The sequence below is a fragment of the Oncorhynchus masou genome, chromosome 31 (genome assembly GCF_036934945.1).
Source record: "Oncorhynchus masou masou isolate Uvic2021 chromosome 31, UVic_Omas_1.1, whole genome shotgun sequence".
Classification (NCBI taxonomy): Eukaryota; Metazoa; Chordata; class Actinopteri; order Salmoniformes; family Salmonidae; genus Oncorhynchus; species Oncorhynchus masou.
Window position 1 is genome coordinate 39,686,472 of NC_088242.1, and position 17,275 is coordinate 39,703,746.

Below are 17,275 nucleotides of genomic sequence, written 5' to 3' on the forward strand. Positions count from 1 at the left end.
CGCTCAGGAAGGAGACGCGTTCTGTCTCCTAGAGATTCACATACTTTGGTGTGAAAAGTGCAAATCAATCCAGAACAACAGCAAAGGACCTTGTGAAGATGCTGGAGGAAATAGGTACAAATGTATCTATATCCACAGTAAAACGAGTCCTATATCGCATAACCTGAAAGGCCGCTCAGCAAGGAAGAAGCCACTGCTCCAAAACCGCCATAAAAAACCCAGACTACGATTTGCAACTGCACATGGGGACAAAAATCATACTTTTTGGAGAAATGTCCTCTGGTCTGATGAAACAAAAATAGAACTGTTTGGGGAGGAGGAGGAGGTAGGGAACTGGTCTGTTTGACCAATATAATGGAGCAAAACTGGCGGAGGAACAAAAATATGAAAATATACCAGTTTAATTTGAGGACCAGGATGTTGACGGCTGTGCCATACAGATTGCAAAATAGCTGGGAAGAGAATTTTTTTATGTACTGATTTCATATCAGAGGGTGTATGAGTTGATATATAAAACAGCGCAAGATTCAAGACTTCATGCTTTTCAGCTAAAATCACTGTACAGAATTCTTGCCACCAACAACATTTTGAATATTTGGGGCATACAACCATCACGGCTCTGCAGATTTTGTTGAGAGAATACAGAATCAAAAGACCATTTCTTCTGGTATTGCCCTCAAGTAGCCTGTTTCTGATCTCGTGTTCAGGAATGGCTGAAAAGGCATAACATTAATCAAAAATGTACCCTAGAAATAGTATTGTTGGGAGATCTGGAGAGACCAGGTCAGTCAATTACTAATATACTAATACTCTTAAGTAAAAATGTTTATCTTCAACTCGTCCCCGATTCAATTGGGTGAGGGATCTGTCCTTGTGCCCTTGGGTGGGGCACTTGACCCTGGTTGCTCCTGTCTGACGCTCTGGATGGGAGTGTCTGCTAGATGATGGAATGTAATGTAAATGTTGAGTGGCTTCACTGCAGATAGATTGAATGTTAAAAAAAATGTAATAAAAACTATTTGGTTGTAATCACCTCATCACCTCTTAAAGAGCATGGTCAGACCACATTTCGGATTATTCTATGTAAAACAATTGTGCACATTTAGCTCTATGATTAGAGTTATACAGAAATGAACTAACTGCATGCTTTTCATGATGAGGAAACATAAATTCATCATGTAATTTAAGATATGCAGGGTAGCCTCACAATGTCGCTCAATATTGGCCACCATTAATTGGATATGTGAGTGATATAATATCAAAGTGAATTCAACCTGACAAGTATGAGTGGTTTATTTTTGCATATATTGTGGGCTCTGCCTGTCAAGTAGCAGAAGCGGGCATTTGCCTGTTTACTTCGCAAGCTACCAGCAGAAACTTTGTCCATAGTGGTAAGTAGTGTTGACCTAATGTACTTTTTCGCCAACCAATGTAGGCCTACCTAGAGAAGCTAGCTAACATGATCCCCTTTTCAACATTGTTTTTAAGAATGTTTAATTACGATTGCTGCTGACACATGATATAGGCTACATTGATTGATGAACCAGGTGAAATTGGCTAGCTTGCTAATAACAGATCATGTCAATATGGCTCGTAAAAAAGCTAACTTTCGGGGTATAAACTAAATGACTATATCCAAATATTATTTGATTTCCTTGACATATATAGTGGTGAAAACAGTAGACCAACTTGCCGATGTCAACCTCGTTCCAAAATACTAATCTCTGATGAAGCGAAGCTAAAGGATGTTGTTTGTTTAGTACATGCCAAATGGATAGGTACCTGTACGTATCTGAAATTACATTATCATTGATGTTTACTGATCATGAAAAGTTACTTACTGTATAACTCTCATGGAGCTAAGTGTGCAATTGTTTTATATTGAATAATCGGAAATGTGTAGTTCTGACTATGCTAAATAGGTGATTATACAGTATTAAAACCAAATAGTTAACATTTAACTATCCCTTAAAAACGGCACATAGTTGTTAATGGTTTTGGGGAGCTGGGGGTCTCCTTGCCCACCAGCAACCAAATCGAGTGAATTGTGAAGTTTTATTGAAAAACAGCAACAGTATAGCTGTCTACGTATCATAACGTCTTTGTATTGCTCTGCACCTTTTCCTTCTTGACCTCAATCCAACCGTGACACGATATGTGAAAGCAATATGATTGACCCATCTCATTATTTTAGCTAGCAGTGAGCCTTAATCCTTCACTTCTGTGAATCTCTGCAGGGGTGATTTTAAATATGTAAAGTAATGATCTTTATTATAATTTCCTTAACAACTATTTCAGCTCCAGAACAGTCTAAAATAGATTGACATTAACTGGGGGGTAGAGTTATTTTGGACCCAGCCTACCTCTTATTTGCTTTAACGTTATTTGTTTTACTGTAAAGTGTGTTTTACATTTTAAATGCATTTTTAATACAGTTAGATTTTATTTCATTTCCCATACTGTGCTTTATCTGTGGTGTTTTCCAGAAAAAGTACCGTCAACATGTCAGCGATCTGAAGTTCACCAGCGTGGAGGACACTCCCGAGATGGTCCAGGCCAAACTCAGCAACAAACTGGCCCTAGACGTAAGTCCAACAGTCATCTATACATAGCGGCTTAAAAAGGGACACTACTTAAATTCTGGGCGGTTGCTTTGGATCCGATAACACGTGCACTTGTAACAGTATAATTTTAAACCGTCCCCTCGCCCATACCCGGGCGCGAACCAGGGACACTCTGCACACGTCAACAACGGTCACCCTCGAAGCGTCGCTACCCATCGCTCCACAAAAGCCGTGGCCCTTGCAGAGCAAGGGGAACCAGTACTTCAAGGTCTCAGAGCAAGTGACGTCACCGATTGAAACGCTATTTAGCGCACACCGCTAACTAAGCTAGCCGTTTCACATCCGTTACACACTAACTCCATCTAATAAGGTAAAAAATATAAATTAATGACACACCATTCATAACCTACAGCGATTTCCTTGTTGGAATCGAACTCAAATCTTACTGCTGGCAATGCCATAAGCATGCATCCCCCTCTTCCCACAAGCTATTTATCATGCATTATGAATATAATCAACGAGGTCAAGCTCAGCAAAAAACAAAAGTGGTCATCTTAAGGCAATGCATTTGTTTATCCATTGAAATGACATCACTTACATTGTACTCGTTCTGCTTAGATGCGGTTGCTTAATTTCATTATTTTACAATGGGAAAAGTGAATGGGGAAAACGGTTGGAATTTCTCGCCTGTCTGTTATTTCTTTTTAAACAAACTCAATAACATCTTCAGTCATCCTGGCAAAGACACGTCGTTAAAAGATTTGGTAACAACTGCTTGCAGTTCTGAGCCAAATGTGATACTAAGGAGATCCTGAGGGAAATCGACGAGTATCAACAGCTTTATGCTATGGAGGAACAACATACTCCTTTGTAGAAAGATCCGGCTACCTCACAAAATAACTCTAACCCTACAAAAATAGAAAGGCAGATTAATCTAAAGACACTGACTTACTTACCTTTTGAAGTAGAGGCGAGTGTTATTGCTGGAATCCATGCAACAATGGAACAGTTGTGTGAGGAGGTAGCAGGGCTGAGGGGGAGTTCGGAGTTCAGCCAGAGTGAAATTCTCAAGTTCCAAAGAGAAAACAAGACAGTCACAGCCAAGGTAAAAATACACAATTCCAACATAGATTGTTTACTCAGGTCAAATAGGGTGATGAAGGAGACGCTACTAGACATACGAAGTTGTAGCATGTGTGAAAATGTAATGTTTTGGGGGGATTCCTGAGGACGCATCAAATAGTCCAGAAGGGGCGATCAGATAGTTTGTGCAATCCACCTTGAAACTTCCTATAGAGACTGTAAACCAGGTGGCTCAGTGCGACAAGACCAACGCAAAGTTTGAACACGACCAACAAAAGGTGCTGATCTAAAGCAGGGGAAGCGAGTTTAAAGGGACCAAATCCATTACCAATTTCCCCGGGAGACAAACAAACGTCGCAAGACACAGAGGCAACAGACGGAGAGAGGTAAGCGTGCCTTTCTCATTATGGACTGCTCTTCCGAGACTGCTCCATAACACCTGTACTAAATTCTACCGGGACGTCAGGTTACGGAAAAGAATTGGAGCTGAACAAATGTTTGAACACTATCAACTTTATCAGCACACACACACTCACTTACATACACGCTTATACATACGAACACTCGATCGAACACTCTTTATTGTGAAACTTCTCAAATGTAATGTTTTTGTTTGTCTATCCTTTGTATGTCTGTCTACATGTTGATATATGTTTAACAAGCAATGGGAAGATATCAGAACAAGGACGTTATGGAATAATAACATATTGTACGGAATACATGTGTACTGTAGTGAAGCAGACTATAGAAATGCAAGATCTCTTTCATGATCATGTGAAATGTCAATTGCTATGGAAATGCTGGGATGTGTTTTTCTCTGAAAATGTTGTTACATTTCAATATGATGCATCTATGATGATGATACGATAAGGATTACAATTAACATCCGGAATATTAAGGCTATGCTCATTTCATGTTAAACACATACACTCAACAATGCAAATTGTCTGGGTTATTATTTATTTGGACATCACACGTTATTGCCTTACTCTTATTCAGACATACACACTTTCACATCCAATATCATACACATAAACCTACTGTAATTAACACAAGGGAAGACAGAGAGCTGGTTTCAAGCGCAGGGCGCAGAAGGTGTTTATTGTAAAGGTGTTAAAAATAAAGGATGTTTTTCAGAGGCTGTACAGGGAAAAGGGGGAACATATGAAGCACAACTACACACTCTCCGGAGATCTGCCTGAACACGTGCAGGCCAAGCTCAATGCCATGAACATCAGTGAGGTCAGTACCCTAGACACACACACACTCCTGCAAAGATGAATAACGAATAGAGTGCTGCCTTTTCATCCATCCATTGATCCATTAATTTACCCGTTCTCTCACTTGGTTTTGCAGATAAATCAAGCAAATGTGGATAGTTATTTTTTCTGATTACCTATCGTTGGATCCATTTGTGCTGGTATTTTACGGACTTTGATTTTTTTTGTCTTGGCAGACCCGCTATAAGGAGTCGTGGACTAAAATCAGAGATGGTGGCTACAAGCTCCGTTTGGATGCTATTCCCTTCCAGTCAGCCAAAGCATCTGGGAACATACTTAGTGATGTGAGTTTGATTTTACGTCATATATATAATGTTACTATATTGCATATAAAGAAAGACCATGAAAACTGTCAACACATTTTTTTCATGAATTAATGCTGTATATATTTTAGAGAGCATTCGGAAAGTTCACTTTTTCCACATTTTGTTACTTTACAGCCTTATTCTAAAATTGATGAAATACATGTTTTCTCTCATCAATCTACACACAATACCCCATATCGACAACGTGAAAACAGGTTACTTATTTACATAAGTATTCAGACCTTTTGCTATGAGACTCGAAATGGAGCTTTTGCCATGAGACTTCAACTTGACTGGAGTCCACCTGAGTTAAATTCAATTGACTGGACATGATTTGGAAAGGCACACACACATGTCTGTAAAGTTCCGACAGTTGGTAGTGCATGTTAGAGAAAAAAACAAGATCGAATGAATTGTCTGTAGAGTTCCGAGACAGGATTGTGTCGAGGCACAGATTTGGGGAAGGGTACCAAAAAACGTCTGCAGCATTGAAGGTCCCCAAGAACACAGTGCCCTCCATTGTTCTTAAATGGAAGAAGATTGGAACCACCAAGACTCCTAGAGCTGGCCACCCGGCAAAACTGAGCAATCTGGGGAGAAGGGCCTTGGTCAGGGAGGTGACCAAGAACCCGATGGTCACTCTGACAGAGTTCCTCTGTGGAGATGGGAGAACCTTTCAGCAGGACAACCAAAATATCTCTGAATTTCCTTTAGTGGCCCAGTCAGAGCCCAAACTTAAATCCAATCGAGCGTCTCTGGAGAGACCTGAAAATAGCTGTGCAGCGACGCTCTCCATTCAACCTGCCGAGCTTGAGAGGATCTACAGAGAAGAATGGGGAAACTCCCCAAATACTTGTGTGCCAAGCTTGTAGCATCATACCAAAGAAGACTTGAGTCTGTAATCGCTGCCAAAGATGCTTCAACAAAGTACTGAGTAAAGGGGTCTTAATACTTATATAAATGTGATATTTCAGTTTTTTTATTTTTAATACATTTGCAAAAAAATCCAGACCTGTTTTTGCTTTGTCATAATTGGGTATTGTATGTAGATTGAGTTAACAGTGTAATCCATTTTAGAATATGGCTGAAACTGTCCGGTATGAAGGTAAGACCCAGATGCAGACCACTTCGAACAATAGTTTAATATTCCGACAGGGGCAGGCAATAGACAGGTCAAGGCAAGCAGGGTTCAGTTAACCAGAGGTGGGACAGTGGTACCGGGTGGCAGGCAGGCAGAGTGGTCAGGCAGGTGGGCTTGGAGTCAGGACAGGCAAGGGTCAAAACCAGGAGGGCGAGAAAAGAGAGACTAGAAAAGCAGGAGCTGAAACACAAAACACTGGTTGACTTGAACAGACAAGATGAACTAGCAACAGACAAACAGAGAACACAGGTCTAAATACACAGGGGATAATGGGGAAGATGGGTAACACCTGGAGGGGGTGGAGACAATCACGAAGACAGGTGGAACAGATCAGGGTGACAGAAACATAACAAAATGGGTCTGAATACTTTCTGAATGCGTTGTACATGTATATTCTATTTTGGGTGAAATTTGATTCCAGACTATATAATTTAAAAGCATTATTTAAATGTGTATTTCCAAAGTGATCCTCTCTGTGAAACATCTGAACATACAGTACATAAAACATATTGTACGTAAATGAAACATTTGTTATAGCACAAGTACAAGGAGCAGTTTGAAAAGACCAAGGGGCATATGATTGGACTGAAGGGACTGGAGAACGACATGAACATGTCTCACTCTGTGAATGCCAGCAAACTGCAAAGTGACGTGAGTACCAGCTCAACATGAGCAATGGGTTTGTATCAGAGTAATATTGGTGTATTGGGTGTCGTATGAAAGGGAGTGATTGGAGTGTAGATTAATACACTTCATACAGTAAGGCAGTGTTTCTCAACCAATTCCTGGTGGAAACCACCAGGTGTGTGTTCTAGTCCACCAACAATCCATCTGATTAAACTATTTCTGAGCATTTGATTAATTTAATCAGGTGTGTTCCTGTTAGGGAAAAAATGTGCACACCCTGATGCTCAAACACCAATGGATTGAACAAGACTGCAGAACGTTAAATGTTGAGTGTATTGAAATGGTGTAGTGTAAGTGATGTATAGGGACATACACTGTTAGAGGACACAGTGTAATTGAATTGTATTCTTTGGCGCTCTCTATTTGCAGATCAAGTATAAGCAGGACTCTGTGAATAAGCGCTCTCAGTACCACCTTTCTATGGACATGTTGGAGATGGCCCATGCTAAAAAGGCCCAGACCCTGGCCAGTGAGCAGGACTACCGGCTTACACTCCACCAGTACACTACTCAACCCGATGACATGAAGGTGCAGGCCGCTAAGAGAGCCTACCAACTACAGAGCGAGGTAACAACCCCTCACCAGGGGTCTATTCACTAGGAACCAAATGGTTGACACTGGGAGGGACCTACATTTGTCCAATAAGAAACTCTTGTTTTCATTGAAAAATGTTATGCTATGGTTTTCTACAGTGTGCACCAATGAATACATCCCAGCTAACCAGTAACTTTTTCCCGCTGTAGCTGCCATTTGCTCAGTTATTCATATTTTGATATAGAATTAAAATGTAATAAACGTTGCTGTTGTCAGAATGTTTCTAGAACAATAAGACAGTCAAACAAAAGACCAAGCTTTGTTCAGGGAACCTTCTCTTGTAGTGTTTAGAAGTTATAAGAGGGGTTCTGTTTCTAGACTGGTCATTGAATGTCTCTGGATAGAGGAGCATTATTCCCTACAGTTTCAAAGAACATTTAAAGCACATTGAAAACTCTTTTGTGTATTGTGTTCGATAGTTTGTTAGATAGCTGTGTGCTACTTTGCATATTAAACCAATTATTTTGTTTGCGTGTGTGTGCATGTGGCCCTCAGAAAGTGTACCGCTCTGACCTGAACTACCTGCGTGGTGTAGCCTGGATCAGCACCGGGGCCCTCCAGATGGAGGGCTTCAAAAGGGCCACAGACCTTATTAGTGAGGTGAGTCAAACTCCACTCTTCTATAACTCTGTCCTTAGCTGCCACCCAGGGGAGACTTGGGCCAGAATTAAATCAAAGCAGAGTAATCGACAAGCACATTGTACTTGTCTCTGCAGCGCTTACCATGAGTGCGATCTTGCCTTTAAAAGGTGCATTGTCAGTACCATTTAGGCAACTGCTCTAGCCCTCCGACCGTCTTTCAAATGAGAGGCTAAACTGAGGTCCTGACTCTTTGTGGTCACTAAAGATACCATTGGACTTATTAAGTATAGTATGTTAACCATAGAAATAGAATGTTGAAATGTATGCAGTGCACACATGACTGAAAGTTGATTTGGATAAAAGTGTCTGCTAAATGGGGTGTACTATGTGTTAAATTGTTTCAACATCACAGACTCTGGGCTTTTTCAGCTGGCGCTAAGGCAGTGCTCCTGTCAAATGCATGTTAGTTGGCAATTTTGGCATGTAACAACTGGCACTCTGGAATTTCCCACCCCTTGCACCATGTTCAGCAATTTACCCGTCTAGCATCAGCTCACTTTGAGAGGTGAGAGGGGTAGCAATATTTGAGGTGTGTCCTTAAAAACAAGTGACAGTTTCATACAGAGCAAATGGGGAGAATTAAGACCCACAAAAAGCACGTCCTAGAGGTAACACAGTTGGTAATGGCATGGATTTTTAGAGTGGAATCGCAGCCTATCCAGCCATGATGAACAGTGCCCTTATGCTCATGGAACAAGATATGTTATTTTTGTGCTGGTGAACCTTGTATTTAGAAACTTTTTCCCATTTTGTTACATTTGATTAATAACCAAGCATAGCCTCCCCTCTCCTCAATGAAGGCTGTTTATGTTATCTTTCCCAATGCATTCGCCAAGTTCATGATGCTGTTGACCTTAACAATGGCCACAGGACCATTGGAAGCAAAATAGCCCCATAACGTCAAAGATCCACCACCATATTTTACAGGAGGTGTGGGGTTATTTTCTGCTTATGCATTCTCATTTCAATGCCAAATCCACCACTAGTGTGTGTAGCCAAAGAGCTCTATTTTCATGTCATCTGACCAAGGCATCGGTTCCAATCTGCCGTGTAGCAAACTCCAGGTGTTCACATTTGTTGGATGACATGAAAATAGAGCTCTTTGGCCATGCACACCAGTGGTGGCTTTGGCGTTGAAATGAAAATGCATGAGCAGAAAAGAACCCCATCCCTACTGTGGATACTTGATATTATGGGGTTATTATCGACTGGTCCTGGGGCTTTAAGGTCAACGGCATCATGGACTTTACCCAGTACCAGGACATTTTAGCCATAAACCTGGTGGCTTCTGCGGCAGGCTGGAACTTGGCCGCAAATGGATCTTCCAGGAAGACAATAACCCTAAGCACACATCAAAATCCACAAAGAAATGGTTAATTGACAACAAAAACATTTTGCGGTGGCCATCTCAGTTTCCGGATTGAACACCATTAAACACCTGTGGTTTGCACTGAAAAGGGCAGTTCATAAGCTCAGACGAAGGATATCAATGATCTGGAAAGATTCTGTGGAAACATTTGAGAAAAAGGCTCAGTGCCGCTATCCTCATAATGTATTCAAAACGTGGGTGTCAATAATTTTGAGCCCTACCTTTTTGAAAAAATATATATAATTACTCGTTAAACACAATCTCTTTCTTTGAGCAATTGTATTAGTATAAAAAATATACGTAATTTCCCTCTTTTTTTTGCATACATTATCTAGCTCAGTATTTTAAATATTTATTTTTGGTCATCTTTATCAAGGGTGACAATAATTTTGGACCCCACTGTATATATATTTGAACCTTTCTTTTTTACAGAGTTATGCTGAGACCAAGGTCTAAAATATACACATCAAATTAAATGTAAAACAGAAAAACAAAACACCATCATAGAAAACAAACACAAGGTCCTCAATCTGCAGTCTTAATTGCCTTAGACCTAGAGGCACCAAAACAGAGAATTTTGAAGACTATTCCGTAAGTATGGTGCAAAAAAACAACCTAAAAGCTGATTTACCTAAATCTATAGGGACTACTGTTGCACGCTGTACTGAAACTTTGGTACTTTGAACTATAACATGAAAAACACATCGGTATTAGAATTTGTGTTACTTACAGTACTTATGTCAAATGTCTCCTGTAATTTTTCATGAACTTTTTATTTAATCAGGGGAGCCCAATTGAGACGAGGGGCTCATTTTCAATGGCGCCCTGAGACCATATATAACAAAATACAAGTACACTACACCAGAACATCACCAACATCACAGCCATCATAAACTAGTTACTATATCAATAAATCAAAACAATTGCACACCTCGTGAACTCATTTATCATCAGGGTTTTAAAGTGCCCTAGTGGGATCAGGGAATCCAAATGTAATTCATTTTGTAGGTGATTCCAAACATGTGGAGAGGGAAAACTAAAAAGGGGATTTACCTTCCTGGAGATCCGACTAATCTGAAGAGTTCAGCCACCCAGTGAAAGGGTTTGGTATCTCATTATTTTATACGTCAGCAACGAAGTTAGGTCAGTTTGGAAGCTTGTGTAGTAGGGCTTTGTAAACAAAGGGCGTAATTAATTCATCTTTGTGAATTTAATGAGGACCAGCCAACCTTTTGATACAGGATGCAATGGTGAGTATTAAAACTGCATCCAAAGGTTTAAGAGTAGTGGCTGCTGCAATCTGGGTAATGGTGTCACCATAATCAAGAACTGGCAGGAAGGTTGACTGTACAATCTGCTTCCTGCTATTTAGGGTGAGGCAAGATCTATTTCTAAAAAGAAGCCCACTTTAAATTATAGCTTTTTAACAAGCTCATCCCCATCTTTTGTAAACATGAACTCTTTGTCAATTCAGATGCCCAGAAATGTATAGGTGGGAATCCGATCAATGGGAGAACCACCCAATGTATAAATACTGACAATATTTTTTGATATACATAGTAAAGAGAGCAGATCCCAATACCAACCCCTGCAGTACAGGAAACTAGACACCATCAGAAATCACGCATTGTGTCCTATCTAACATATAATTCTCAAACAAGTTGCAAGAAGCCTGATCCAGGCCTATTTCAGTCAGCCTTTGAATGAGAATGTAGTGGTCAAGACGGTCGAAGGCCTTGGAAAGGTCTATAAATAAGGCAGCACAATTATTTTTATCATCCAAGCAATTTAACATATCATCTAAAACAGGCGTAGCAGCTGAAACTGTTCTGTGTCCATGTTTAAAACCGGATTGGTTCACATTAAGAATAGAGTGAGAAGTTAAAACAAGTTCTTAGCTGAAAGTTTGTCAGGGATTCTGAGTGAGACCAAGGCCCAGTGTGGTATGCGTACATTCTCTTTTAATGAATGAAACGCTTAACAAAACCAAGGAACGTAACGTGACGCTATACAAATTAGTGCAGACAGGCAACTAAACATAGTCAAGATCCCACACCAGAAAGTGGGAAAAAAGGGCTGCCTAAATATGATCCCCAATCAGACAACTCTGATTGGGAACCCTATCAAGCCAACATAGAAATACACAACATAGAATGTCCACCCCAAATCACACCCTGACCAAATAGAGAAATAAAACGTCTCTCTAAGGTCAGGGCGTGACAAAGGCACTACATCATAGACATTGTCACCCCCTGCCCTTAGAGAGCCTTTTTATGTCTCTATTTTGGTTTGGTCAGGGTGTGCTTTGGGTGGGCGTTCTGTTTTCTATGTTTTTGTATTTCTATGTTTTGGCAGGGTATGGCTCTCAATCAGGGACAGCTGTCTATCGTTGTCTCCGATTGGGAATCAGATTAGGCAGCCTTTTCCCCTTTTGTCATTGTGGAAAGTCGTCTTTGTTAGGGGCACTATAGCCTTTGTAAGCTTCACGGTCATTTTTGTTATTTTTTGTTTTGTTGGTGACATTTTTACAAATAAGAGAAAATGTATGCTCACCACGCTGCACCTTGGTCTCATTCCGACAACGCCGTGACAGGCATCAAAGGGTTGAAATGAAAATGAAGTATGCGAGTCTGTTAGTGCATCATTCTCTACAATGTTATTTTATTCTGTTCTGTTACTTAATATTGTTTTATTTTTTAAAGAAATATTATGTAGAATATAACATATTTTATTTGTTATTTTAGTTCTACCAGTTATCAACATATTGTTTAAAAAAAGCCCAGTGGTTATTTTGTAACTTTAGCTAATACGCTTTCTTTTTTTGTCGTAATATTGTTTCGGCATCGAGTTTTGGTATCGTTTCGGTATCGAGTATCGTTTCGGTATCGTGATACTAAACCTGGTATCGAGTATCGTTTCGGTATCGTGATACTAAACCTGGTATCGGCAATGAAGTCAAAATGATGGTATCATGACAACACTAGTCGAGACCGGAGGAATTTCCAGAGTTAGCCATGCATGAGCCTGTGTGTGGTAACTCGTTCCTCAAAAGGTTATTCATGATGTTAGGTAAAATGTTTTTGTAAGAGGGCTTTATAAATGAAAAGAGAACAGTGAATAAGGCTAATGGTGACTGTTTAACAGTCTGACAGCCGGGAGATAGAAGCTGTTTCTCAGTCTGTCGGTCCCAGCTTTGATGTACCTGTACTCTCCTCCTTCTAGATGGTAGCAGGTGAACAGGCTCAGGTGACTGAGATCCTTGATGATCTTCTTAGCTTTTTTCCTTTGTTAATCTTTTCACAATACCCCATAATGACAAAGCGAAAATTAGAATTTTAGCAAATTTATTCCAAATAAACTTATTTAAATAAGTATTCAGACCCTTTGCTATGAGACTCGAAATTGAGCTCATGTGCATCCTGTTTCCATTGATCATGCTTGAGATATTTCTACAACTTGATTAGAGTCCACCTGTGGTAAATTCAATTGATTGGAAATGATTTGGAAAGGCACACACCTGCCTATATAAGGTTCCACAGTTGACAGTGCATGTCAGAGCAAAAATCAAGCCATGAGGTCAAAGTAGTTGTCCGTAGAGTTCTGAGACAGGATTATGTTGAGGCACAGATCTGGGGAAGGGTACCAAAAAATGTATGCAGCATTGAAGGTCCCTAAGAACACAGTGGCCTCCATCATTCTTAAATTGAAGACGTTTGGAAACCACCAAGACTCTTCTTAGAGCTGGCCACCCGGCCAAAATGAGCAATCGGGGGAGAAGGGCCTTGGTCAGAGCGGTGACCAAACCAGATGGTCATCATGCTGTGGGGATGTTTTTCAGCGGCAGGGACTGGGAGACTAGTCAGGATCAAGAGAGAGAGATGAATGGAGAAAAGAACAGGGAGATTGTTGATGAAAACCTGCTCCGGGGTGCTCAGAACCTCAGACTAGGGCGAAGGTTCACCTTCCAACAGGACAACAACCCTAAGCACACAGCCAAGACAACGCAGGAGTTTCTTAGGAACAAGTCTCTGAAAGTCCTCGTGTGGCCCCGATAGAGCCCGAATTCGAACCCACTTAAACATCTCTGGAGAGACCTGAAAATAGCTGTGCAGCGACACTTCCCAATACAGGCGTTCCAAGCTTGTAACATCATACCCAAGAAGACTTGAGGCTGTAATCGCTGCAACAGGTGCTTCAAAAAAGTACTGCGTAAAGGGTCTGAATACTTATGTAAATGTTATATTTCAGTTTTTTTTGTTATAAATTTGCAATTTCTATAAACCTGTTTTTGCTTTTCCATAATGAAGTATTGTGTTAAGATTGATGAGAGAATTAAAAATATATATATTTTAGAATAAGGCTGTAACTTAAAAAATGTGGAAGTCAAGGGGCCTGAGAACTTTCCGATTGTACTGTATATGGATAGGGCTAAATTGTACTCTATATGGATAGGGCTAAATTGTACTGTATATGGATAGGGCTAAATTGTACTGTATATGGATAGGGCTAAATTGTACTGTATATGGATAGGGCTAAATTGAAATGTTTTCTACAGAAGAAATATGAACACCATATGCAAAAGCATGGTAGCAATTGAAAGCGAACCGTTTGGAGGTTATGGGGAAATGATTAGACCAAAGTTGAATCGTGTCAGGTGATTTTATATTGACTGTACTTTCGCTGCATTTGTTGATAATGAAATCTGAATACTCTGGATACATTTAGTAACATGATAAGAATATTATTTGAAAATGTGGGGCAGGTGCAACATATGACAAAACATTTACAATGGTTTGAGTGAGTAACTTGTCTTCCAGTGGCCGCAAACCTCTCTGAAGTGTGCGGGTTCCTAAGTCATTTAAATGCAATTCTATGACTGTAAGAAGAGTCTTGAACTGTAAGGTGCTTTTCAATAATTTTTTTAATCTCTCCTATTGCCGTTCAGGAACTAGAGCACACGTTTTGTTTAGGAACACAACACTGGATCTGTACATCAAACATTGTGATCATAAACGTTGCCACGGTATATGACATGAGTTTTATGATATGGAGATGTGAAGTGCACATTTGGACTCATTGGTGTTTGACTTGCTTTATGCAGTATTTGTATTTATTATGGATCCCCATTACTCTTCCTGAGGTCCAGCAAAATTAAGGCAGTTTATACAATTTTAAAAACATAACAAATTTACAGATTCCACAACACACTGTGTGCCCTCAGGCCTCTACTCCTCCACTACCACATATCTACAGTACAAAATCCATATGTACGTGTGTGTATAGTACATATGTTACTGTGTGTGTGTGTGTGTGTGTGTGTGTGTGTGTGTGTGGATGCATGTGTCTGTGCCAATGTTTGTGTTGCTTCACAGCCCCCGCTGTTCCATAAGGTGTATTTTTATCTGTTTTTTAAATGTAATTTTATTGCTTGCGTCAGTTACTTGATGTGGAATAGAGTTCCATGTAGTCATGGTTCGATGTAGTACTGTGCGCCTCCCATAGTCTGTTCTGGACTTGGGGACTGTGGAGAGACCTCTTGTGGCATGTCTTGTGGGGTATGCATGGATGTCTGAGCTGTACGGCAGTAATTCAAACTGACAGCTCGGTGCATTCAACATGTTAATACCTTCTCTCATAAATACAAGCAGTGATGAAGTCAATCTCTCCTCCAATTTCAGCCAGGAGAGATTGACATGCATATGATTAATATTAGCTCTCTGTGTACATCCAAGGGCCAGCCGTGCTGCCCTGTTCTGAGCCAATTGCAATTTTCCTTTTTTGTGCCACCTGACCACACAACTGAACTGTAGTCCAGGTGAGACAAAACAAGAGCCTGTAGGACCTGCCTTGTTGATAATGTGGTTAAGAAGCAGAGCTTTATTATGGACAGACTTCTCCCAATCTTAGCTACTGTTGTATCAATATGTTTTGACCATGACCGTTTACAATCCAGGGTTACTCCAAGCAGTTTAGTCACCTCAACTTGCTCAATGTCCACATTATTTACTACAAGATTTAGTTGATGTTTTAGGGTTTAGTGAATGATTTGTCCCAAATACAATGCTTTTAGTTTTAGAAATATTTAGGACTAATTTATTCCTTGTCACCCATTCTGAAATGAGATGCAGCTCTTTTGAGTGTTGCAGTCATTTCAGTCGCTGTAGTAGCTGACATCTATAGTGTTGAGTCATCTGCGTACATAGACACACTGGCTTTACTGAATGTAGTTAGTAAAGATTGAAAAAGTAAGGGGCCTAGACAGCTGCCCTGGGTAATTCCAGATTCTACCTGGATTATGAAGGAGAGGCTTCCATTAAAGAACACACTGTGTTCTGTTAGACAAGTAACTTTTTATCCACAATATAGCAGGGGGTGTAAAGCCATAAAACACATGTTTTTCCTGCAGCAGACTGTGATCAATAACGTCAAAAGCCGAACCGAAATCTAACAAGACAGCCCCCACATTTAACTCATCAATTTCTCTTAATTTGTGTAAGTGCTAAGCTTGTTGAGTGTCCTTCCCTATAAGCATGCTGAATGTTTGTCAAATTGTTTACTGTAAAATAGCATTGTATCTGGTCAAGCACAATTTTTTCCATAAGTTTACTAAGGGGTTGGTAGCAGGCTGATTGTTCAGGCATTTGAGCTGGTAAAGGTTGCTTTATTATTCTTAGGTAGCGGAATGACTAGCTTCCCTCCAGACCTGATGGCACACACTCTCTAGTAGGCTTAAATTGAAGATGTGAAAAATAGGAGTGGCAATATCATCCGCTATTATCCTGAGTAATGTTCCATCCATGCTGTCAGACCCCGGTGGCTTGTGATTGTTGATAGACAACAATAATTTGTTCATGTCTTTCATACTAAATTTATGGAATTTAAATTTACAATGCTTGTCTTCCATAATGTGGTCAGATATACTTGGATGTGTAGTGTCAGTGTTTGTTGCTGGCAGGTCATGCCTAAATTTGCTAATCTTGCCAATGAAAAAATAATTTAAGTATTTGGCAAAATCAGTTGGTTTTGGGGTGAATGAGCCATCTGATTCAATGAATGCTGGAGCTGTTTTCCTTTCCCCAAAAAATGTAATTTAAGGTGCTCTAAAGCTTTTTACTATAATTCTTTACTTCATTTATCTTTGTTTCATAGTGTAGTTTCTTCTTCAGTTGTGCAGCCAGACTTATTTGCCATTCATTTTGCCTCATCCCTCTCAACCATACCATTTTTCAATTCCTCATCAACCCAAGGGGATTTAACCGTTTTTAGTCATTTTCAAAGTGGGTGTGTACTTATTAGTAACTAGAATAAGCAATTTCATAAATGTGTCAAATGCAGCGTCTGGTTGCTCCTCATTACACACCACAGACCAGCAAATATTATTTACATCCTCAACATATGAATCACTACAAAACTTATTGTATGACCTCTTATACACTATATTAGGCCCAGCCTTTGGAACTTTGGTTTTCCTAGATATGGCTACTATACTGTGATCACTACAACCTACGGATCTGGATACTGCTTTCAAGATGATTTCTGCAGCATTAGTGAAGATGTGATCAATACATGTTGATGATTTCATTCCTGTGCTGTTTGTAAATACCCTGGTA

The 17,275-nt window shown here is 40.0% G+C and overlaps 1 protein-coding gene across 1 annotated transcript in view; it reads left to right on the forward strand.

Moving 5' to 3' along the window:
• nrap (nebulin-related anchoring protein) overlaps positions 1-17,275 on the forward strand; it is a 115,481-nt gene that overhangs the window by 67,436 nt on the left and 30,770 nt on the right. The window contains exons 25-30 of the mRNA XM_064950953.1: positions 2,487-2,585; positions 4,785-4,889; positions 5,104-5,211; positions 6,911-7,024; positions 7,430-7,627; positions 8,150-8,254. Coding sequence (XP_064807025.1) covers positions 2,487-2,585; positions 4,785-4,889; positions 5,104-5,211; positions 6,911-7,024; positions 7,430-7,627; positions 8,150-8,254 — 729 coding nt within the window. The remainder of the gene's footprint in view (positions 1-2,486; positions 2,586-4,784; positions 4,890-5,103; positions 5,212-6,910; positions 7,025-7,429; positions 7,628-8,149; positions 8,255-17,275) is intronic.